Source organism: Dromiciops gliroides, chromosome 2 (genome assembly GCF_019393635.1).
Source record: "Dromiciops gliroides isolate mDroGli1 chromosome 2, mDroGli1.pri, whole genome shotgun sequence".
In the NCBI taxonomy this organism is placed as follows: Eukaryota; Metazoa; Chordata; class Mammalia; order Microbiotheria; family Microbiotheriidae; genus Dromiciops; species Dromiciops gliroides.
The window spans coordinates 650151168-650166415 of NC_057862.1; the positions used below are offsets into that span (position 1 = coordinate 650151168).

Sequence of the window (15248 nt, forward strand, 5' to 3'; positions counted from 1 at the left end):
CTCTCTCTCTCTCTCTCTCTCTCTCTCTCTCTCTCTCTCTCTCTCTCTCTCTCTCTCTCTCTCTCTCTCTCTCTCTCTCTCTCTCTCTCTCTCTCTCTCTCTTCCTCCCCCCGCCCCTCTCTGTCTCTCCGTGCCTCTCCCTGTCTCTCTCTGTGCCTCTCCCCCCGTCTTTTTTCTTTCCCTCACACACACACACACACACACACACACACACACACACACACACACACACACACACACACTCACGCCCCCTCCCTTACCTGAAGCTCCAGCAATAGGCTGCTGTCTCGGCTCCTCTGGTTTGTACTGGCTCTTTTTAGGGCGGGGCGAGGCTGGAGGATGACAAAGCAAAGAAGAGCTACCCGTGAACCACCTCCGCCTCCGCCTCCCCCGCTGCCTCCTCCTGGGCTGCGTCTACTGCCCAGAGCGGCTGTTATGGAAACCAGCCTGGCTCGCAAAAGGCGATAATGGAGCAGCCATGGCTAGGGCCAGCAGCAGCGGTGGCGGCGGCGGCGGCGGCGGCAGCTCAGCCCCACCAGAGCGGGCAGGGGTCTCTGACCGTCTGGACCCCTGGGAGCTGTCCCTGGAGGAGGTGCTGAAGTCTTATGAACAGCCGATTAATGAAGAGCAGGCATGGGCCGTGTGTTACCAGTGTTGTCGCGGGCTGCTCGGGGCAGAGCCCGGAGGGGGCAGGATCCGGGACACAGCCGACATCCTCCTTCACAAGGATGGGACGGTCAGCGCACAGCTGGAGCCTGGCTCAGCTGGTGAGGATGGGTACTCCCCTTAGAGATTGGGAGGAGGGTGGGATTGGAAAGGAAGAGGACAGCAGATGCAGATCCTGCTCCCTGCCCTGGGTATTCATTTCTCCCTTACTCCATCACCTTCCTGCCCCTGCTGCTTCTTCAGGTGTGTCTCCCGTCAGACCCAGTTCGAATTAGGCACAGGCTTGGGGCTGTCTTTACTGCAGACTTAAGGAAGGGAGGAGGTCAGAGAGAAGGAGAAACAGAGCAGGGATGTGCTTCAGGATCCAGTTCCAATTTCCAGAGTGTAGGGAAGGAGAATAACCTCTTCTAGCCTCTAGTAGTCTTTTGCATGACTCCGACTGCCCCCATCACCACCATGGATCAGCAGAAGCTTTTAAAACGGCTCCATTTCTTTTTTCTTAAGAGCCCCAACATTAGAGCCCAATGCTTCTACTTAAGTCTTTTGATGTAGATTTTTTTTAAGGTGGGGAGAGTGGAAAGGGGAAATTGCTAGGAGCTCTTGACTCTTGATTATTGAATACCTGAAACAGTGTCAGACTTACATGAGTCCTGTCTCCCACCTCCTTCCTTTTGCCCTCCACCAGTGGTAGCCCCTTGGCCCACTAAGGTCTGCAGCCCTCAGATGACTGAGAAGGTAGAGTGACTCTATGAGAATACGTCCTATGCATACTTGCAACACCAGAGAAGGATAGTATCTGAGCCCTGGGACTCCCAGAAAGCAGTCTCTGTTATTACAAATAATAACAATCACAATGTTCATTTAGAGTCAATGCACAACTTTGGGGTCTTTCATCTGTCATTCTAAGTAAATGTAACTATTAACTCTCTGTCTCTCTCCCTTCCCCTCCAAGTTTATTCAAGATTCTGAGGTTGTAGTCTTGGTCTTTTTTCTTTCCAAAATGAGTTGTTTGTAGCCCTTGAGAACCTGAATACTGCTATAAGGCACATGTTGGTATGGTCCCAAAAGTTGATCTCATGTTTTGGGAACACAAAAGCAGTTCTGTGTGTTTCAGAGAGGATAGCCAGAATATCCCAAGCACTGAAACCTGTGGGTTTACAGAAATCAACAGAGACAGACTCTCAGGAAGGTGGGACAGAACAATATGAAACTAAGGCAATGCACAATGGGTTGGCTTTGTGACTTGGGAGTCTGGAGATCTTTGTTCTATTCATGGTTCATGCTAGAGTGTGTCCTGACCATTTCAGGGCAAGCCACTGACAATCCCTCTTCCAAAATTCATGTGTATGTGTGTAGATGTATAAATATTTGTACACATATATGTGACATAGATAGATCGATCATCTTTCACTCATTACTTATTGTAATGATGAAACTTCTCTAATGAAATGCTAAACAAAGTCCAATATATTTTTAGTAAGCACAAGTGACACAGGTAATAGCTGGTAATCTGTAGATAACATGAGACAATTTTAAGGAAACAGCCCCAGGTCTACAGTGGCCAGAAAATTCATGTAAGAGACTAAATAGTAATATCTGTGCCTTTTATCTGAAAATGTCATGATTTCCAAGTAAAATAAATCTGACCATGGGGAGAAAGGGATTCTTTCCAATTCTCTGAGTTATCTAGTTATGGACCATAGGTAAAGAGCCTGACAATTGTTCTCCAGATATGTTTAAGTCGTAGGTGTTTTAAATTGAGTATATGTCATCAGGACCCTTTAAAACACCTACCATATTACACCAAGAACTGGTAATGTTCCAATTTTGCCCATTCTTATCCCTTTGAAATGTATTGGTCCCTTCTTTGCATCCATTTGGAACAAAGTAGTTCATTACATTGAAATCAAAACACCAAAGGTTGGTGCCATGTGTACATGTTGACTTGAAATATAGGTTGGGTTTCAAGATTCAAATATAATAAAAGTGAATCTGAACTTTGAACTTTGTAGGAAGTAATGATGGGCCCCTCCCAGGTCAAGGAAGATAAATTCACTTTCCATATGATCATTCCTTTACAAATATATCTTGCATAGGAGTGTGAGGTTAAAAGCTTTTTAAAACTCTTAACTTTTTATTTTTTATCTTAAAAACTTTATGAGTCAGTTGAAACTTTAGAGCAATTATTTGTGGTTTTAAACTTTAAAAAAATCTTATCCTTTGTTTTTTGGTTTGTTTTTAATTTTGTGGGGCAATGGGGGTTAATTGACTTGCCCAACGTCACACAATTAGTAAGTGTCAAGTGTCTGAGGATGGATTTGAACTAGGGTACTCCTGAATCCAGGGCCGGTGCTTTATCCACTGTGCCATCTAGCTGCCCCTTTGTTTTTATATCAATTTCATTCCTAAACATATTCTGTACTTGCTCCATAAAGATTCATCCTTTCTTTTTTTTAATTTAATTTTAGTTTTTAAGTAACAAGCATTCATTTTCCCTCTCCAACTTTCCCATGTCAAAGAAAAAAAAGAAAACTAAAACTCATAACAAATAAGCATAGTTAAGCAAAATAAATTCCTCATTGTCCATATCCAAAAAGTGTGCTTCATTCTGCATCTTGGCTCCATCTCCCTTCTCTAAGCAGGTCTAAGCTAAGATCATCACTTGTGCTCTGGAATCATGGTTGGTCATTTGGTTGAGCAGAGAGTTCTTAAATCTTTCAAAGTTGTTTGTCTTTACAATCATTGTCATTATTATGTAAATTGTTCTCCTGGTTCTGCTCACTTCACTCTAGATTAGTTCATAAGTCTTCCTAGGTTTCTTTGAGATAATTCTTTTCATATCTTATGTTGCAATAATATACCATTACATTCACTTATCTTAATCCTTATTTTTGACTTTAGGCATATTATGGGATTTTTTTTTCCTTTGGGCCTTGATTTTTTTCAAGCTGTTAAAAGTATACGTACTAATCTTTCACTTAGGGAGTACTTTCCAATCTGGGTTTAAAAGGCATTGTGTACATTTCTAGTGTAATTTTTGTTATAAAAAAATTAAACTAAACTCAGGAGATAAATAACCCCACATCCTACTAGTTAGTGGTAACACTTTTCCCCCCAGTGAGTAGATTTAATAGAATAAAAATACCCTTCATTTGAAAATCTCCCATGAAATTTCCAACAAATCTGCTGTTAAAATAGGGAAACTGAACCATTGCTAGCATCTTCAAGATATTTTGGGGGTCCCTGTACTAGAACCCCACATTAAGGAACGGAGTGGTTTGGGGGTTATTGGTGGTTTTTTTTTTCAAAATCAACAGAGGCAACCAAAGTTAACAGGAGTCCTTTTTTTTAATACTGTATGATCCCCAAATTGGCTCATTATTGGATTAAATCTAGCAGCCTTCCCAGCCACAATGCAGAGGTAAAGTTAGCTTTCTGTTTAAATGCCAGCTGGTCAATTAACATGTGACTGAATTTTATGATATTATCTTTGGTCATCTTAAGGTTTCCAGAGAATACAGCTCCCAATGTATAATGTTCTGGCTAATTCTCTGCTGAGAAAAGAAAGAAAGAAAGAAAAATACCATTGAGACTTGCAGCATTCCTGTCCTCCATTATTCATTGTGAGGTTTCTGGATTGTGTTCCGCAGGCACTGGAAAACTCTCTAGGGTAGGCCAAGTTTGAATACTGACAGATGACATTGGACTTTTCAGCCCTCATCTCAGATATATGGTACTGCCTCCTGGCTATTTCCCTGCCTCTCTTTTCTACTTTGCTCACACTAACCTACCTACAATTTATTTTTCTGGGGTTTTACCACACAACTCTAAACCTTTACTTTTATTATGCTTCTTTTGCCTACATACCCTTTAATTACCTGGAGGCAAAGGACCCTCTTTTCTCTAGTTCCATTTTATCCTTATACAATATCCTAATACAAAAGTGATTTCTCCACCACCCTCCATCTATTTCCACAGTGATTTCATCTACATTTTACAACTTAAATGTTAAAAAAAAATTAAAGCCTACCCAGTGCAAAGTTCAATTTATTACCTTCCTTGAAGCCATAGCCATTTCTTTCACCCTCTACTTCTCTCTCAACACTCCCCTGGCAATGGATTGTGTAATCTTGTTGTCCTTGGGTAATCAATCATAGCTAAGCTCATATAGGTTGATTACCATCTCAGTCTCACCATGGTCAATTTTTCTGGCCATTGTAACTGTGGAAAGCTGGAATCTCATAGGACTTTGAGGAAGTATTGGGTTTCTGAGTATCTATATAATCTATATATCTCTACATGAAATCACAGATGAAGAATTATGCATCCATGCATATATGTGTGTATGTACACACAGAATATCACAGTGGATAGAGACTAGGAATAGGGATAGAGGTAGGCATCAGAAAAATTGGGGTCTAAGTCTTGTCTCTGACACACACATTGGCAGGTCAATCTCTTAGTGTCCCAAGCAACATGGCAAAGATATAAAAACCATTCCTAGCTCAGGGGGTTGTAAAAAAAAAAGTTAACAGGATGGATTTGGTTCTCCAGCCACCACCTGATTATGGTTTGCCAACTCCTGCTCTAAAACTCACCTACCTTCCCTATATCTTTGTGTTTCTATAAGCAGCAATGTGTAGAGTAGCTCATTCTTTTTGTTGTTGTTGTTTTTCTGTGGGGCAATGAGGGTTAGGTGACTTGCCCAGGGTCACACAGCTAGTAAGTGTCAAATGTCTGAGGCTGGCTTTGAACTCAGGTCCTCCTGAATCCAAGGCCAGTGCTTTATCCACTGCGCCACCTAGCTGCCCAGCTCATCCTTTTTTGACAATATCAGTGTTACACATAATAATAATTGTCCATTATAATTGTTAAAGGCCACTAAGAGTTGGTTTATGGTTCTCTTTTGGGCCAGGGAGTCACCAATTCCTGACAGTAGCAGTCTCGTCTAGTTCCTTTGCATTCATGACACTTCAGTGTCAGGTCTCCACCCCAGAAATTGCAATAGGGTCTAGAGCTCCAAGAGTCTGGGGCATCCTAGAGTCTACTTTCCAGGTCCTGTAGATTTTTCGAAGAGGACCAGTGACCAGGCAAGAAGCTCATGCTGTACACTAGCACCCTCCCACAACATTTGCTATGGTAACTCTTAATTTGCAGTTAAATTGAAAAAGGTAGAGACTGTGTCTCCTTAGCTTGCTTTTATAGCACCTTGTTTCAGGTGAATGCACAGGTAAATATTTATTAGTAGGATGAGATGATTGTGACTTGCACAGGCATTCTGAGGAGAGGAAATAACATTCTGGGAAACAATTTCTTCCATTACATAAAAGGATATTTCTCCTGACTCCAATCTCCCTTTGTCAACTAGAATACTTCTGTTCTGAGCATATGCTTCTGGCAGAGTCCCTGCCTTCAGGTGGTGTGCTCTTGTCTACAGCTTCCGGACTTCCTGGCAGAGCACAAGTGCCCCAGGCAGATGGCTCTGTCTCATCCTTTACCAGCTGCTTTCTCACACGTGTCTCCTCATAGCTCTAAGCTATTTGCTATTGTTGATCTCTGTTTGCATTATGAAGCCAGAAGGGGATGAAACTAATCGAACCCAATGAAAGAGGAAGCAACTTGGCCTCATCCTGTCAAAATCTTTATTAAGCACCTACTATGTTCCAGTTGTTGTTGTTCAGTCGTATCCAGCTCTGTGTGACCCCATTTGAGATTCCCTTGGCAAAGGTACTGGAGTGGTTTGCCATTTCCTTCTCCAGGTCATTTGACAGATGAAGAAACTGAGGCAATCAGGGTTAAGTGACTTGCCCAGGGTCACACAGCTAGTAAGTGTCTGAGACTGGATTTGAACTCTGGAAGAGGAGTCTTCCTGTCTCTAGGCCCAGCACTCTATTCATTGTGCCACTACGTGCTGATTACTGATTACTGGGGATACAAAAAAAAAAAAAGCGAAAGACAGTCTCCATTCTCAAGGAACTCGGAGTCTAATAGAGGAGACATCATTGATTGGAACACATGCCTCTGAGAAGTCTTTACTGGGGATATGGTTTAAATGCCTGGTTTAAAGGGTGAAAGGTAAGATAATAAGTTATTTAATAACTCCCCTAACCATGTGACTCAATGGTGAGAAGATCCACCAAAAGGGACAATAGAAGATTCTTGAATGGATCCATGACCAATACCCAAGACAGACAGACCAAATCAACCCAATGCAATTATGAGGTACTGGCCATGATATGAATTGCACCAAGCAACAGTGAAAGGCTTGGATGAAGTCCAAAGATGGTTTGGGACAAGTCAGGAAATAATACCAGTGCCCCATTTTATTTTTTGCTTTTCTTAACCCTTCTGAATTTGTATGTAAGACCCCCAAAAGAAAATATAAATGAATTTAACTAGAGCTAGAATTCAAGAGAAATGAAAATAGTTTTAGAGTATTAGGCCTGGACCCTAGAAATTCTCTTCTTCAAACCTTTTATTTTAAAGATGAAGAAACTGAACCCCAGAGGAGTTAAGTGACTTGCCTCTAGTTCTAAAGTAATTAACGGCACAGTGTCCTTTCATCTGTACCATTCTGCCTTTCATTAACAGGCCTTAAATAAACCCAACAAAATCATTGGGAAATTGAGTAAGTTTTGCTTGTAAAAAATGTTATTTGAATAAAAATTGTGGTCTGGATTACTGGGAGGAAGTTTGGGGGAGAGAATAGCAAGTACCACAAAGGAAATATAGCTAGAAAGCTAGTCTGTTGCTAAGTATCTTACCATGAGTGTTCCTAAAAATGAGAAATGTTGTTACCCAACATTTCTATTTAGAAAACTGCTTCCTGAGGACTTGACGGCAGGTGGACTGTGTGATGAGTTGAGAGATGGAGGTGTATCTGTATTTGTATATGTTGGGTGGACCCTGTACAATAAGTATGTGGGTAGGTGTTGGCATTGTGGGCTGGCCATTTGCGTGAATAGAGGTATGTTTGTGTATGCTGTGGGTGTGTGCATGTGAAAACTGATAGTATTCAGGCTTTATTCTCTCCTCTGAGCAGGGACTGCTTCCCTTGGTGATCAGTCCATTCAACAAACACATTTTCTGCAGGTAAACAGTTGTGAAAGCATCTTAATAGAATACCAACTTTTGCATGAGGAGTCTTTAAATCCTGATCATCTCAAACCTTTAGCTCATCAGCCTAGCCTGGCAGGATATTTTTATAGGAGTCATAGATTTAGGGACCTTTGAGGTCATATAGTCCAACTCCTCATTTTATAGATGAGGAAATAAAGAAGAGAAGTAATTTGCCCAAGGTCATGAAAGCAGAGATAGGGTTCAAATCTAGGTTCTTTAACTCCATATTCAGGGCTTTCTCCACTGCACCACCCTGAAGTTCTTTATTGTGTCTGCTGGACAAAAGCACAATAGGATCTTTCTTTTTTTTCTTCCTTTCTTTTTGGTGAGGCAATTGGGGCTAAGTGACTTGCCCTGGGTCACACAGCTAGTAAGTGTTAAGTGTCTGAGGTCGTATTTGAACTCAGGTCCTCCTGAATCCCAGGGCCAGTGCTCTATCCACTGTGCCACCTAGCTGCCCCACGATAGGATCTTAAATCTAGCCCTGAAAGGGACCTCAAAGACCATCCATATATTCCACCTCTTTCATTTTACAAGTGAGGAAACTAAGGCCAGAGAGGTTAGAGTGGACATCATTATGTTTTGATATAACATAAAGACATGTCAATGCCTTTATTTCCCCTAAATCTTGATGTAGGGGATCCTGGTGACTAACTGATGCCCCTGGGTTTTGCATGTCCTGGAGTTGTAAAGAGAAGGGGACCCTCCCATTGGAGCCAGCTCCATCCAGCACTAGCATTCCTAAGCCATCAAGGTCCCTAGTCTGTGTAGAGTTCATTTTCAAGACTATAACTGATGTGATTTTCATTATGCTCTAGCTAAGAGCCAGTTTTTCTCAAGAAAATGTCCCATTGCTGTATTGCTTTGGACAGCTGCCCATAAGGTAGAGAGATCTACCCATTATCAGAATGAATTCCCACAAAACCCCCTTCATTTTCTCTCCTAGTGAATATGCAGATGGATGTCAAGATCAAGGGGACCCAGTGTCCTTTCCACTCAATGTCAGGGAAGGATGAGGATGGCGGGGATTATTTGGGGTGGTGGAAGTCATCTCTCCTACAGTAGCCTTAAGTGGAAATACTTCCTACAAACTCTCAGAACTGGTTGGTCCTGTCCTAGGACATGCCCCATTTAAGCAAATATGCTGTTATGAGACACAGAGAGTTGACTTGGTATCGAAAGCATGAAAACATTAGGGTTTCTGTCTCTGATCATTAACTCATTATGACTCTTCAGAGCTGTTTTAGCCTCCAGGCAAAGTTGAGGCCTTCTATGAGAAAGAATGGAGATTGGGAATGACAACATTTTAATTAGCCATGTGAATTAACTCCTGCCTAAAATCTAGACAAAATCAGGCTGGACCAATAGGAAATTGGGCAGTGGGTTTAACATGTTTTACTAGGCAAGGTCTGTCTTTGGCTGTTGTCTTTTCTTTGCTTTTTTTTGGGGGGGGTGTATTTGTGTCTACGGTAATAATAATAATAATAGACATTCGATTAGTGCTTTAAAGCTTTTAGGCCTGTAAAGTAGTTTATGTTCATTATCTCATTTGGGATCCACAACCACCCAGTGAGGTAGGTACTGAAAGTATTATTATCCCCATTTAACAGATGATAAGACGGATGATTGAGAGATTAAATGGCTTGGTCCATGGTTACATAGTTAATAAGTGCTAGGGGCAGATTCAAACCTAAGTCTTCCTGTCTCCCAGGCAACTATTCCCTAGGTCATCCTCTGGTTGAAATTGGCCTTAGATACATGGTTGTGTGCTCTCTTAACCTAGTGACATGGGCTTGAAGAGGGAAAGGGTGGAAATAGTTAAATGTGGGTGAGGCCATTAAGAGTTTTATGGTCTGGTAAGACTTTAATAGGTTCAAAGACTCTTTTGAATTTCCCTGCAAAGTTGGTTTGAGTGATCCTTGTCAGATAAGGCCATAGCATTCTGTTCAGGTCAATCCAATTTGCTTTTATTCAGTGCTCACAGAAGTATATACTGTCCTGGCTACTGTTTCAGACGTCTAGAAGTGTCTCTTAAGTTAGACCACTGTGGGGGCTGTAGGCAGTCCAGTGAAATAGGCAAAGTATATCTGAAGTGCTGTCCATCTCCACCCCCCCCTCCAATTCCATTGACACCCTTCTTTGGTGGGGGAGGGGGTGTTTTCCTCTCACCCAGGTACCAAGTTCCTCAAGTTGTTGTTGGTTGCCCAGGGCCTGCTTTTATGCCCTCTTTTCTGGACTTTCCATCTTCTCCCATAGAAAATCTCACTTATTCTGTGCCCCATTCATACAGTGGTGATAGCTGCCATAGATGAAACAGTAAATTCCCAGGCTCATGCTTTTGTTTTTGTTTTTTGAGTGGCAATTGGGGTTAAGTGACTTGCCCAGGGTCACACAGCTAGTAAGTGTTCCACTGCACCATCTAGCTGCCCCTCACAGGCTCATGCTAATGCCTAATAGTGGCTGGGGGTATTAGCATTCTGAGCAGGGACAATGCCTTAACCCAAAGGAATGGGTTTGCAGCCATATGTAGGGAGAGAGTTTGGGAATGGAGTGACAGTGCTCATTATATCATAGGATTTAAAGCCAGAAGGTATAATCTAATCCAACTTCCTTATTTTACAGATAAGGAAGCAGCCTTAGAAAGGAGAAGTCACATGCCTAATGTTCCTCAGATCCCTATACACTTTATGCTGTTGCTACTGCAAATATCACCCCCAAGTTTTTTGTTTTTGTTTTTGTTTTTGTTTAGGCAATGGGGGTTAAGTGACTTGCCCATGGTCACACAGCTAGTAAGTGTCAAGTGTCTGAGGCCGGATTTGAACTCAGGTACTCCTGAGTCCAGGGCCGGTGCTTTAACCACTGCGCCATCTAGCTGCCCCCCAAGTTATTTTTGAAACATGCAGGGTTTCTGACTATGGATTCCTTGCTTTGGGGGTTTAGAGACCCTTCCTCTATCTAGAACAAGTCACTTCAGTTCGTTTCAGTCAGTTAATAGGTATTTAAGTGCCAGATAGTGTGTGGGGATACAAAAGGGAAGAAGAGGGTGACTGACTTCAGGGAGCTCACATTCATGCGGGGAAAACAACATACGTATACACTGTACAGAGATAGATATATTGTACAGAGTGGATGAAAGTTGATATTGTAGAGGGAAGGCCCTAGCAGTGGAGGGGACTGGGAAAGACCTCCTGTAGATGCTGGGGTTTGAACTGAAACTTGCAAGGAAGTAGGGAAGCCAAATGAAGGGCGTGAAGGGGAAGAGTATTCCAGGCACAGGGATCAGCCAATGCAAAGGCAGAATTGTGTAATAAAGTGCCATGTGTGAGGAAGGACAAGTCGAGTGTCCTTAGATCATAGAGTATGTGGAGGAGGATGGGGAGAGCAGGAAGAAGCCAGGTTCTGGAGAACTCTCAATGTCAAACAGAGGATTGTCTATTTGATCCTGGAGTGGTTGTTCCTCAGCATGGATGTTTCACCGCTGCTGACTTTGTCTGTCTACTGCACTTGTTTCAGGAAGACAGAAATAGTGTGTGGTTATGTATAACCTGTATCCGATTACTTGCCATCTTGGAGAGGGTGGGGGGAGGAGGAAGGGAGAAAAACTTGGAATTCAAAATCTGTCCCAAAAAAATGAATGTTGGAAATTGTCTTTACATGTAATTGAAAAAAAGTACTATCAAAGAAATAGTGTGTGGTTTAGTGGGAATAAAACAACATGTTTTCTGCATGAGCCAAGTGCAAATGATAGTCATTCTTGCTGAGACAGATGCATACCTTGTGCTGGAAACAGGGTGAGCTCATTACAGGAATTCTACTCCCTTCCTCTGCCCTCATATCATTCCCTACAGTCACCCTTCCTGAAGAACCACTCGTTGTCCTTGTGATGAGTTATAGTGCGTGGAAGAGCCCTGCCCTTTAATCCTTGACCCTTCTCAATGGGCTGAGACCGTGAGAGAGATCTCCCAGGTGCAGGTTCACTGTGTAGCTGTGACCTGCTGCTAAAGATGTAGAAGGATGTCTTTAGGCAAGGGTAGGTGGAAAGCCGCTTCTCCCACTGTACAGTTAGCGTATGAGACTGTACACCTGCTTACTTCTTCTCTGAGTTTCTCCAGACCGTACAACACAGAGTGCTCATTGTCCAGGGTGTCCCACAGACCGGCAGGAACCAAGGCACTGAAAAATAGAAATCTGCACTTGGGGTCAAAGGACATGGCTTTGAATTCCAGTTTTGTAGCTTACTACCTGAGTGACCTTGGACAAGTTTTTTTCCCTTCCCTGGGCATCATAGAATCTTGTAGATGGAAGAGACTACAGGTCATCCGGTCCTACTTGGGCTGGACAAGGATCGCTCTACCACTTCTTTGACAAGTGATCATCCAGTCTTTGCTTGAAGACCTCCAATGAGGGAAACCTTTTTCTCTTGCGGAAGCCCATTCCATTTTTAGATAGCTCCAAGTGTCAGAAGGCCTTTCCTTAATTTCCCTCTCTGTGACTTCTACTTGTTGTTTCAAGTTCTGTCCCCTACACCCAAACAAAACAAGTTTTGTCCCTCTTTCATACAACAAACCTTCAAATTCTTGGACACAGTCTTGAACCCTAATCTTCTCTTCTCCCAACTCAAACAGTCTCCAGTCCTTTATCATCAGATCTTCATATTGTATGAGCTTCAAGGGGCAGCTAGGTGGCGCAGTGGATAGAGCACCGGCCCTGGATTCAGGAGGACTTGAGTTCAAATCTGGCCTCAGACCCTTGACACTTACTAGCTGTGTGACCCTGGGCAAGTCACTTAACCCCAATTGCCTCACAAAACAAAATAAAACAAAACATATTGTATGAGCTTCATACCCTTCATATGCTAGATACCTTTTTCTGGATGCCTTCCCGTTGATCGATGTCTTTTCTATCATGTCACTCGGGAGCTCTTTCTGTGGTCTGATCAGGGCAGAGTAGAAGAGTACCACAACCTCCCCTAGTCCTGTACATTCGACTTCTCTTAATGCACACTATGATTTCACTAGCTTTCTCCAATCATAAGATAATAAATTTAGAGCTGGAAGGGATATTGGAGGTTAGCCAATACAACCCCATCATCTGACAGATGAGAAAATTGAGGCTCAGAAGGGTGAAGAGGTTTGTCCAAGGTCATCCATGTGGTAAATAGCACAACTGGATTTGAACCCAGATCTTTTCACTTGAAGTCTAGGACTCTTTCCACTCACTCCCTTTCTAACTGCTACGTCTCATTGCAGACTATGTTCAGGTCCCCCTTCTTCCATGAAGCCTTCCCTGATCTCCTCAGTCATCAGTGCTCTCTTACTCCATGAACTATTTGGTTTTTATTTATTTGTGTTCTGTGATAGTCCTTTCCAGTAGAAAGTAAGCTTCTTCAGGCCAGGGTGTATTTTTTTTTACAGGGGGAGGGAGAAGGAATGTCCTTATATTTTTAGTATCTAACATAAAGCCTTGTAGTTGAATGGGTCGAACCAGATAACCCTAAGGTCTTTTTGTTGGGGGAAGGGGGCAGGGCAATGAGGGTTAAGTGACTTGCCCAGGGTCATACAGCTACTGTCAAGTGTCTGAGGTCAGATTTGAACTCAGGTCCTCCTGAATCCAGGACAGGTGCTTTATCTGCCAAGTCACCTAGCTGCCCCCCTAAGGAACCTTCTAACTCTAAATCCTTTTAGAATCCCTGAGAATACTAGGTATCCCCTGATGAGTCTACTACTATAATACCTTTCTTTTGCATATTAGACTATCCTTTATGAAGTATTTTCATATCCGTTACTTTATTTGATCTTGACAACTCAGTGAGACAGATGAACTGGATATCTCCATTTTATGGATGAAAATAATGATGCCCAGAGAAAGCGGGTGATTTGGCCAAGGCTGTCGAGCAAGTTAGTTACAGAACCAAGACCACAACCCAGATTCTCTGGGGCTTGTCCAGGGCTTTTTCTTTACCACAATGCCTAATTAGGCAACCTTGTCTGGTCTTTTGAAGCGATCGGTGCTGTCTCTGGGTCTTGGCAGCTGCATATCCTAGGCAGAAGTTATTTCTACTGGCTGAGTTAGTTTTCTCTCTATCCACACTCAATCCTTTATTTGTGATCCAGGGGAGATGCTTTGTCTCTTGAGCTGCTCTGGGAATCCCAGCCTTGAAAGAAGTCCCTCCAAGTATTTCTCTCTTGCAAGTGAAAGGCTTTTATCTTTAACTACAATGACATAGGATTGTTTTAAACTCCCCAGCCCCTACTTAAGTGAAAGGAGCAGAAACTGCTTTCTGTTTTCTTTTTTCTTTCTTTCTTTCTTTTTCTTTTTTAGGTTTAGTGAATAGAGAGCTGGTCTCAAAACCAGGAAGACCTGGGTTCAAGACCTGTCTCTAATATGCACAGTTTATCTGTCAAGAAACGTCACTTACATTCTCAAGGTTAAAGAAGGCACTGACCTGAGTTGGTAAAAGGTACTTCCTCACTTAGGAATTCCCTACACCAAGGAAATCACAGGTCTACTCCCTATGACATGATTTTGAACATCAATACAACTTTTTTGAATATCAATAAAACTTACTTTATAACATTTCTTTCCAAATTAATTTAGTTCAATGCTTTAAGTGTCAACACTTTCTAGGCACTTCCCTAGATCTTATCAGTTCCTTGGACTGGTCTGTCTCCTCAGGGATCATCCAGCTGAAAGTCACTTAGGTATGTCATATGAAAGGTGGCTCTAAAACCATTTCCCATCAAACTACCAACTAATTTTCCTAAGTGCATTCGGGTCTCTAAAAAATTCAATTTTATAGGGGCAGCTAGGTGGTGCAGTGGATAAAGCACCGGCCCTGGATTCAGGAGGACCTGAGTTCAAATCCAGTCTCAGACACTTGACACTTACTAGCTGTGTGACCCTGGGCAAGTCACTTAATCCCAATTGCCTCACCAAAAAAAAAAAAATTCAATTTTATTTTATTTTTAGTTCCAAATTCTCTCCCTCCTTTCTCCCCTCCCCTACCAATTGAGAAGGCAAGAAATGCAATACTCACTACACACATGAAATCGTGCAAAACATATTTCCACGTTAGCTGTATTCCAAAAAAAAAAAAAAAGTTTTAACACAGGAAAAAGAAAGAGAAAAAAATATGCTTCAATCTGCACTCTGAGCCCATCACTTCTCTCCTCTGGAGGCCATTTTCATCATGAATCTTCTGGAATTATGGTGGATTATTCTATCGATCAGAATTAGTAAGGCTTTCACAGTTAATTGTCTTTATAGTATTGCTGTTACTATGTATATTCTTCTGATTCTACTCACTTCACTTTGTATCAGTTCATACAAGTCTTCCCAAGTTTTTCTGAGACCATTTACTTCATCATTTTTTAATTTTTATTTTCTTTCCTTCTTTCTTTTCTTTTCTTTCTTTCTTTCTTTCTTTTTTGCACAGAGCAATGAGGGTTAAGTGACTTGCCCAG

General features: G+C 42.2%; 1 protein-coding gene across 1 annotated transcript in view; it reads left to right on the top strand.

Moving 5' to 3' along the window:
- Window positions 1–223: 223 nt before the first annotated feature.
- SPIRE2 (spire type actin nucleation factor 2) overlaps window positions 224–15248 on the top strand; it is a 62489-nt gene continuing 47464 nt past the window's right edge. The window contains exon 1 of the mRNA XM_043988770.1: window positions 224–767. Coding sequence (XP_043844705.1) covers window positions 479–767 — 289 coding nt within the window. The 5' untranslated portion in view covers window positions 224–478. The remainder of the gene's footprint in view (window positions 768–15248) is intronic.